We start from the raw sequence: 10,177 nt of genomic DNA, 5'->3' as shown, positions 1-10,177 counted from the left end.
TAGTACTTTTTGAGGTCTTAGAACACAGAATTAATTATTAAATTTAAAGATGATATTTTGGGTCATCACCTTCTTTACCTCTATAACAAACGTTCGTCCTCGAACGGAGTTAGAAGAAACACCTGAGCTGGTGAATAAGTGCGGATAACAGCCGCGCATATCATGCTCGGTCTCCCAAGTCGCCTCTTCGACTGGATGACCCCTCCACTGAACCTTCACGGAAGCAATGTTCTTTGATCTCAACTTTCGAACCTGCCTATCCAAAATAGCCACTGGTTCCTCAACATAAGATAGATCATTGTCCAACTGAACCGAACTGAAGTTTAACACATGAGACGGATCGCCGTGATATTTCCGAAGCATGAAAACATAGAATACCGGATGAACCGCAGAGAGACTAAGTGGTAGTGCAAGTTTGTAAGCCACCTCTCCAACTCTCTCAAGAATCTCAAAAGGCCCAATATACCTAGGGCTCAACCCCTTCTTCTCGAACCTCATCACACCCTTCATAGGTGAAACCCGGAGCAATACACGCTCACCAACCATGAATGCAACATCACGAACCTTCCGATCCGCATAACTCTTCTGTCTAGATTGGGTTGTACGAAGTCGATCCTGAATCAACTTAACCTTTTCCAAGGCATCCTGAACCAAGTATGTACCCAATAGTCTAGCCTTGCCCGGTTCGAACCAATCCACTGGAGACCGGCACCGCCTACCATACAAGGCCTCATACGGAGCCATCTGAATGCTTGATTGGTAACTGTTGTTGTAAGCAAACTCCACAAGTGGTAAGAACTGATCCCAAGCACCCCCAAAATCTATCACACACGCACGAAGCATATCCTCCAGTATCTGAATAGTGCGTTCGGACTGCCCGTCCGTCTGAGGGTGAAATGTTGTACTCAACTCTACCCGAGTACCCAACTCATGTTGTACTGCCCTCCAAAACCGTGAGGTAAACTGTGTACCCAGGTCAGAGATGATAGATAATGGTACACCGTAAAGTCTGACAATCTCGAGAATATATACCTGAGCCAGCTGCTCTGAAGAGTAAGTAGTAATCACAGGAATGAAATGAGATGATTTGGTCAGCCTATCCATAATCACCGAAACTGCATCAAACTTCCGCTGAGTCCGTGGGAGCCCAACAACGAAATCCATAGTGATCCGTTCACATTTCCATTCTGGAATCTCTAACTTCTGAAGTAATCCACCCGGTCGCTGATGCTCATATTTCACCTGTTGACAATTTAGACACCGAGCTACATACTCCACTATGTCTTTCTTCATCCGCCTCCACCAATAGTGTTGTCTCAAGTCCTGATACATCTTTGCAGCACCCGGATGAATGGAGTACCGCGAACTGTGAGCCTTCTTGGAGAATCAACTCACGCAAGCCATCCACATTAGGCACACATAGCCTGCCCTACATCCGTAGTACATCGTCATCTCCAATAGTGACTTCCTTGGCATCACCGTGCTGAACTGTATCCTTAAGGACAAGCAAATGAGGGTTATCATACTGGCGCTCCCTGATACGATCATAAAGAGAAGACTGATAAACCACACAAGCCAAAACTCGATTCGGCTCGGAAACATCCAACCTGACAAACTGGTTGGCTAAGGCCTGAACATCCAAGGCTAAAGGCCTCTCTGCTACCGGTAAATATGCTAAGCTGCCCAAACTCTCCGCCTTATGACTCAAGGCATCGTCCACTACATTGGCCTTCCCAGGATGATAGAGAATAGTGATATCATAATCCTTAAGCAACTCCAACCATCTCCGTTGCCGCAAATTAAGATCCTTCTGTTGAAACAGATGTTGTAGACTCCGGTGATCGGTGTAGACCTCACAATGGACACCGTACAAATAATGCCGCCAAATTTTTAAGGCATGAACAATAGTTGCTAACTCCAGGTCATGTACAAGATAATTCTTCTTATGTACCTTTAATTGTCTGGACGCATAGGCAATCACCCTACCATCTTGCATCAACACTACACTGATACCAATATGCGACGCGTCACAATACACAGTATAAGACCCTATACCTGTAGGTAATACCAATACTGGGGCTGTAGTCAAAGCTGTCTTGAGCTTTTGAAAGATCTCCTCACATTCCTCGGTGCACATGAACGGATCACCCTTCTGGGTTAATTTGGTCATAGATGCAGCAATAGAAGAGAAACCCTTTACAAATCGACGATAATACCCTGCCAAACCAAGAAAACTCCGGATTTCCGTAACTGAGGATGGTCTGGACCAACTCTGCACTGCTTCAATCTTCTTCGGATCTACCTTGATTCCCTCACACGAAACTATATGACCCAAAAATCCCACTGAATCAAGCCAGAATTCACACTTTGAAAATTTTGCATATAACTTCTTTTCTCAAATAATCTGAAGCACAGTCCTCAAGTGCTGTTCGTGATCTTCCCGACTCCGGGAATACACCAGAATGTCGTCAATAAACACAATGATGAAAGAATCAAGATAGGGCTGAAATACACTATTCATTAAGTGCATAAATGTTGTTGGGGCGTTGGTCAGCCCAAAAGACATCACAAGGAACTCGTAATGACCGTACCAAGTCCTAAAAGTAGTCTTCGGGATATCTGGCTCCCGTATCTTCAACTGATGATAGCCTTAATGTAAGTCAATCTTAGAAAACACTTTGGCACCCTGAAGCTGATCAAATAGGTCATCAATATGTGGCAATGGATACCTGTTCTTCACGGTAACCTTATTCAGGTGGTGGTAATCAATACACATCCGCATAGAACCATGCTTCTTCTTCACAAATAAGACAGGAGCACCCCAAGGCGATACACTAGGCCGAATGAAACCCTTATCAAGAAATTCCTGTAACTCTTCTTTTAATTCTTTCAACTCTGTTGGGGCCATACGGTATGGTGGAATTGGAATGGGCTGAGTGCCCGGTAACAAATCAATGCCAAAATCAATATCCCTATCGGGTGGCATACCCGGAAGATCTGCTGGAAATACATCGGGAAAATCCCTTACTATAGGAACAGACTCCACGGTAGGAGTATCAATACGAACATCTCTTACATAGGCCAGATACGCATCACACCCCTTCTCAACCATTCGTTGAGCTTTAAGAAATGAAACAACCCTGCTAGGAATATGATCCGAGGTACCTCTCCACTCTAGCTGCGATAGACCTGCATAGCCAACGTCACCGTCTTGGCGTAACAATAAAGAATAGCGTGATAGGGAGACAACCAGTCCATGCCAAAAATAATATCAAAATCCACCATACTGAGCAATAGTAAATCAGCTCTAGTCTCAAAATCACTGATAACAATTAAACACGACCGATCCACACGGTTCACAATAATATATTCACCCACGGGTATAGATACATAAACAGAAGAACTCAAGGAATCACGTGATACGCCTAAATACGAGGCAAAATAAGATGACACATAAGAATAAGTGGAGCCTGGATCAAATAAGGCTGATGCATCTCTATGATAGACCGGAATAATACCCGTGATAATAGAATTGGATGCAACGGCATCTGTCCTAGCAGGAAGGGCATAATATCTGGCCTGGCCTCCCCCTCTAGGGCGACCTCCACCTATCCGACCTCCACATCTTGCTCGCTGTGCAGGTGGAGTGGCAACTGGTGCAGTAATCATGGCCTGAGAAACCTGAGGACCCTGTGAAATAGGTGGGGCCTGAGAAGTCCATGGAAGTGCACCCCTTATAAGTCTGGGGCAATCCCTCATGATATGACGAGTGTCACCACAATCAAAATAATCCCTCGGAGGACGTGGCTGCTGGGACTAGCTCGGGCCTGATCGACTAGACTACCCGCTGAAAGCACCCCGTACAGGAGGTACAGAAGACACTGGTGGTGCATAATATGGAACCTGAGGTTTGGAAGTAGGCGGAATACCACTGGAAGCTGGAAGTACTGAATGAATAGGACGGCTCACATAACCTCTACCAAGACGGGCTGCAACTGGGGCACGAGAATTATTATATGTGCCAGAATCTCGGGGTCTCTTAGCTTCTCTCTCTTCCCTCTCCCGAGTCTGCATACCTTCCAATCTCCTAGCAATTGACACCACATGTTGGTATGTGATATCCATCTCTATCTCTCGGGCCATACTATATCTGATACTAGGGTGGAGACCCTCAATAAATCTGCGAACCCGCTCTCGAATAGTAGCAACTAAGGCTGGTGCATGCCTAGCCAAATCACTGAATCGGACCGCATATTCTGACACGGTCATAGAACCCTGGCGCAGCTGCTCAAGCTCTGCGTGCCATGCCTTTCTAAGACTCTGAGGAACATACTCCCTTAAGAACATATCTGAAAGTTGAGTCCAAGTAAGTTAAGTTGCCTCAACCGGACTATCCAACTCATATGTCCGCCACCACTGGTAGGTTGCTCCTCTAAACTGGAATGCCATGAAAAAAACCCCATTCGAATCCACAATACCCATAGTACGAAGGATACAGTGACATTCCTCCAGAAAACCCTGAGCATCCTCTGAATCTAAACCGCTGAAAGTGGGAGGGTGGTACTTCTTATACCTCTCGAGCCTGAGCTGCTCCCCCTCTGAAACTGCTGTCCTAATCTCAGGCCGAACTGAGACAACTGGCTGCACTAGTATAACCTCTGGGGCATGGTCAACTTGGGCCCGTGGATCTGGAGTACGGGCGGTGGGAGTCTGCACTCCTCCCCCAGCCTGAGATGTGGCAGGAGCAAGTGGAATTAATCTTGCCTGAGCTAAAGTGCCAAACATGCTCAAAAACTGGGCAAGAGTCTCCTGAAGTGCAGGAGTAGTAACAGGCGTCTCAGGTGCCTGCTCTCCAACTGGAGCTACTGGTGGCTCTGATGCAGCAGCTCGTGCAGGTGCTCTGGCTGCACCACGTGGTCTTCCTCGGCCTCTGACTCGGCATCTGCCCCGTCCCCGGCCTCTTGCGACTCCAACAGGGGGCGCGAGTATCTGATCATCAGATCCAGTTGTGCGTGTCATCACCATCTGTGAGAGAATAGAAAGACAATTGTTTAGAACTTTGAAATCAACAAAGGCGTACGATAAGGAATCAAAGAAGTAAATATTTCCTAATAGTTCCATAGCCTCTCGAAGATAAGTACAGACGTCTCCATACCGATCCACAAGACTCTACTAAACCTGCTTGTGACTCATAATACCTATGAACCTACTGCTCTGATACCAACTTGTCACGACCCCAAATTCCCTCCGTAGGATGTCGTGATGGCACCTAATTTCTAAGACTAGGTAAGCCTATTAATGCGGAATAATAATAAATATATGAAATAAATAAACTACAATTCAAACAATTTTAACTCCCAAAACCCGGTAGAAATAAGTCACAAGCTTCTAAGAATTTATTCTCAATGTCTCTATATATCAAAGTCTAAAGAAAAATAAGGAAAGCAACATAAAAATGATAGAAGGGGACTCCGGAGTCTGAGGACGCTGATAGATATACCTCGAAATCTCCGTGCGCAGGTAACTCACTGACGTCTAGGCTGGTAAGATGTACCTGGATCTGCACAAAAAGATGTGCAGAAGTGTAGTATGAGTACACCACAGCGGTACCCAGTAAGTGCCAAGCCTAATCTCGGTGGAGTAGTGACGAGATCAGGTGAGGCCCTACTGGAATATAATAATAGCATGGTAAAATATTTAACAATATAGTAAAATAAAATGACATTGGAAATGAATCAAGTAGTGTGTCATCATTTAATTAAGCAAAATAATGGAAAATAATATCTCTTGAAAACAAAACAAAATTTCAAATAATATCTCGTGGAAACAAAACCGAATTTCCTTTCAACTTTAAGAAAATCACAACAAATAATCAAGGCAACTGTGGCCATAAATCAATATCAACAAGAGCACTCTCGAGGTACTACCTCGTAGTCCCAAATCATAAATAAATTCACAATATCTCATTTTCTTATCTCACCGTGGGAGCCTTCACAATTTATTTGAAAGAAAATATTTTTTCCGAAATAGCATCCCGCGTTTTAGCCATCCTTATCACACCGCATGACTTCTAGTAGTTCCCCCTACTAGCCACGCGTATCAATCCACCCTATCTCACCGCATGCGTTTCAATACCCAGACCTTATACCACCGCATGCGTATCAATATCACAATTTGCACCTCAAGTGCTCAAATAATGTAACTTGCCAAAATAATTCAACAACAATATTTTTCCACAATAAAGAGCTCACGGCTCATGCCAAAATAAATCATCAATAATAGTTTTCCACAATAAAGAGCTCACGGCTCCATCACAATGAGTACAAAAATCTTACAAAATATTCAAGAATAAATAATTCAGGAAAAATAATATTTCAAAATCTTTAATACGTTGCTTCAATATCAAATTTAAAATGTCAAATACTTCATATTAATAATGTTTAATTTAAAGAAAATCACCCTTCAAATAATGCACAGAATAAAAGAAATCAAGTTTCAACTAAACAGGTATAACAATTAGCAGGAAAAGGTCAAACAAATTTAAAGTATATATCTCAGATCAATGATGATGAATATAACAAGATAAAATAATTTAATAAATGCGCAACAATGATCTACACAATTTAAAAATATAATCTTTCACATTTAACTCGTGTACACACTCGTCACCTTATATACATGACTTTCAACACCTGTCAATAATCACATTAATATCAATTCTAGGGAAAATTTCCCCCACACAAGGTTAGACAAGTTACTTAACTCGACTTGCTCCAATTTAACCAAGTAATATATTTTTTCCTCGATTTTTCGATTCTGATCGACTCGTATCTAGTCATAATTAATTTGATATAGTCAACAAAAAATTATAGAATCAATTCCATAAAAAATACTATATTTTTCAATAAAATCTGAAATTAACTCAAAAATGGCATGCGGAGCTCACGTCTCAGAATCCGGCGAAAGTTACGAAATATGAATGCTCATTCAACTACGAGTCCAACCATACCATTTTTACAAAAATCCGACATCAACTTGACTTCCAAATCTCAAATTCTCATTTTGAAATCCCTAGGCCCAAATCCTCTAATTTTACCAAAAAAATATGTAATCTATTCGAAATATTCAATGATAATCCAATATAATTGACTAACAATGATCACATATGACTTACCTCAAGTTTTCCCGTGAATTCTCTCTGAAAAATTGCCCAAAACCGTGTTGAAAATGTCCAAATGATAAAAATATCGGAACCCCTCTGTTTTTGTAATCTGGTCAGTGCTTTCGCATCTGGGGACAAATTTCTCGCACCTGCGGTCCCGCATCTGCGGTTAAATACCGCATCTGCGGAAATTGCTCAGCCCAGCTGCCTTTGCTTCTGCGAGCTTTGGACCGCATCTGCGCCTTTCGCAGGTGCGGAAAATTCCATCGCACCTGCGGACCTGCCCGCACATGCGCCCTTCCTCTCGCTTCTGCGCAACATGAGCCGCATCTGCGGCTCCAACTAGGCAGCCCTTCGTCCGCTTTTGCAAGCCACAGCTCGCTTGTGCGAGTCCACACCTGCGGTCAGTCCCTCCACAGGTGCGATGACACCAGAAGATGCAAATTTCAGAATTTGCCTAAGTCCAAAAATTGATCCGATTTCGATCCGGATCGCACTCGGGGTACTCGGGACCCCGTCCGAAAATACCAACAACTTCTAAATCATCATACGAACTTAGTCGAGTGTTCAAATCACATCCAACAACAATAAAAACATGAATCACACATAGATTCAAGCCTAATAAATCTTAAGAATTTCCAACTTCTACATTCGATGTCGAAACCTATCAAATCAAGTCCGATTGACCTCAAATTTTGTACACAAGTCATAAATGACATAACAGAGCTGTTAAAATTTTCAGAACTGGATTCCGACCCCGATATCAAAAAGTCAACTCCCGGTCAAACTTCCAAACTTAAATTCCTATTTTAGCCATTTCAAGCCTAATTTCACTACGGACTTCCAAATAAAATTCTGATCACGCTCCTAAGTCCAAAATCACCATTCGGAGAGTTTGGAATCATCAAAATTCAATTCCGGGGTTGTTTGCACATAATTCAACATCCGATCACTATTTGAATTTAAACTTTTAATTTTTCTTCAAAATTCCATATCTCGGGCTAGGAACCTCGGAATTTGATTTCGGACATACACTCAAGTCCCAAATTACGATACGGACCTATCAAAACTGTCAAAATACTGATCCGAGTCCGTTTGCTAAAAATGTCGACCAGGGTCAACTCAGTTGAGTTTTAAAGCTCTAATTCACATTTTAATTTATTTTTCGCATAAAAGCTTTCCGAAAAATTTTACGGACTGCACACGCAAGTCGAGTAATGATAAATAGTGCTTTTGGAGGTCTTAGAACACTGAATTAATTTTTAAATTTAAAGATACGTTTTGGGTCATCACACCCAAGCCTTAAGCTTGCTTACTATTTCTCCCCCTTTGTCATCAACAAAAACAAAAGAAAAGCAAGGAAATTAAAAGCATTTGTCCTAAGGGTACAACCCATGACTGAATCATTAGTCGCAAAAACAGAGCAAAAAAAAAAAAAATTGTCTTAAACAACTAAACATGCGTGAGCTATAACTTTGATCCATACTCTGGAAGCATTCCATACTCTCTGTGGCCAATAATTTAAGTGGAAGCATTCCATACTCTCTGGAAGCATTCCATACTCTCTGTGTTCTTCAACAACCTTGACCTCTCTATACATGCGTAAAAACAATTTAAGTGGAGAGTTCCCTGCCTCTTTGAAGAATTGCCGAGGTTTGAGTGTCATGGATTTGGGAAGAAATACATTGAGTGGGAAAATCCCAGAATGGATAGGGACTAAGTTACCTTATTTGGGCATTCTGAGCCTTCGATTCAACAAATTCTTGGGTAACATTCCTCCAAGTATATGTCAGCTTCAATCTATTCAAATACTGGACCTTTCTGGCAACCATTTATCAGGAAGAATTCCACAATGTTTCAGCAATTTCACCATACTGCAACTTTTGCAAGATGGTTAAAGTGTGAGCTATAACTTTGATCCTTATGTCCCTCGAGTAGGTATATTGTACCATGGCGATGCATTAGTCCAATGGAAAAACAAAGAGTCAGAGTACCAAAATACCTTGTGGCTACTCAAAACCATCTATCTTTCTAGCAACGAACTAGTTGGTGACATCCCCAAAGATTTCAGCAGAATGAATGCATTGCTATCATTGAACCTCTCAAGAAACCATTTGACAGGAAATATCATTGAAGGAATTGGTACAATGAAGATGTTGGAGGTACTTGACTTGTCAAAAAACCAGCTTTCAGGGAAAATCCCTATAGGCCTTGCTAATTTGACATTTCTTAGTGTGTTGGTTTTGTCAAATAACAACTTCTCAGGGAGAATACCATCAAGCACTCAATTGCAAGGTTTTGATTCCTCAACTTATGGTGGGAATATTCAGCTATATGGCCGTCCTCTTCCAGAGTGTCCTACATTTGCTCCTCCTAATCCTCATGTTGGTTATGACAGTAATGCTAGTACTTCTCAAGAAAATGACGATGAGTTTCTATCTAAAGAGTTTTATATATCGTTGGCGTTGGTTAAATGAACACAAGAATTGGCTCCACCTTTCAACAGCACTCTGCTTTGCAAGGTTGAAGGCTAAAGTAAGGGCGTGATGACTGATTTTGTATTCTACTCATTCTCTTTCCTTTTCTAAACACAGGGTCTTGTTAACTTCTGTTTAAGCTAATTTGAAAGCTGCATGTAAGAGCAGTAAAGACCAAGTGACAAGGAAATGAGCTAATCGTTGATATTTCCTTTTGCCCATATTCTTGCTTTAGGAGCTTCTGTGTTCTTTTTTCAAATCTTTAGCTTATTCAACTAACTTTAAATTTCCATATATTTCTCAGAGCCTATTTGGCCAAGCTTCTAAAATTTGCTTATTTTGAGAAGTAGTTTTTTCAAAAGTGTTGTTTTCTTGAGCCGAGGGTCTTTCGGAAACAGTCTCTCTACTCCTTTGGAGTAAGGGTAAGATCTGTGTACACACTACCCTCCCCAGACTCTATTAATGGGATTTTACTGAGTTGTTGTTGTTGTTGTTGTACTTTTTTCAAAAGTGCTTTTCAAAAAAGTATTTTTGGTGA

The 10,177-nt window shown here is 41.8% G+C and overlaps 1 protein-coding gene across 1 annotated transcript; it reads left to right on the top strand.

Moving 5' to 3' along the window:
- Positions 1-8,760: 8,760 nt before the first annotated feature.
- Positions 8,761-9,639, top strand: LOC142163820 (receptor-like protein EIX1). Its single transcript, XM_075220966.1, has 2 exons — positions 8,761-9,055; positions 9,101-9,639. Exons 1-2 carry the CDS (start codon positions 8,761-8,763, stop codon positions 9,637-9,639), a joined length of 834 nt encoding a protein of 277 aa, XP_075077067.1.
- Positions 9,640-10,177: the final 538 nt, after the last annotated feature.

This window comes from Nicotiana tabacum, chromosome 9 (genome assembly GCF_000715075.1).
Source record: "Nicotiana tabacum cultivar K326 chromosome 9, ASM71507v2, whole genome shotgun sequence".
NCBI classification, from domain to species: Eukaryota; Viridiplantae; Streptophyta; class Magnoliopsida; order Solanales; family Solanaceae; genus Nicotiana; species Nicotiana tabacum.
Note: the sequence above shows the minus strand (reverse complement) of the source record. Positions and strands in the feature narration are given on the sequence as shown.

Coding starts and splice junctions, on each gene's coding strand:
- LOC142163820 (XM_075220966.1), top strand. CDS start 8,761: ATGCGTAAAAACAATTTAAGTGGAGAGTTCCCTGCCTCTTTGAAGAAT. Junction 9,056..9,100: donor ACTGCAACTTTTGCAAGATG/GTTAAAGTGTGA, acceptor TCCCTCGAGTAG/GTATATTGTACCATGGCGAT.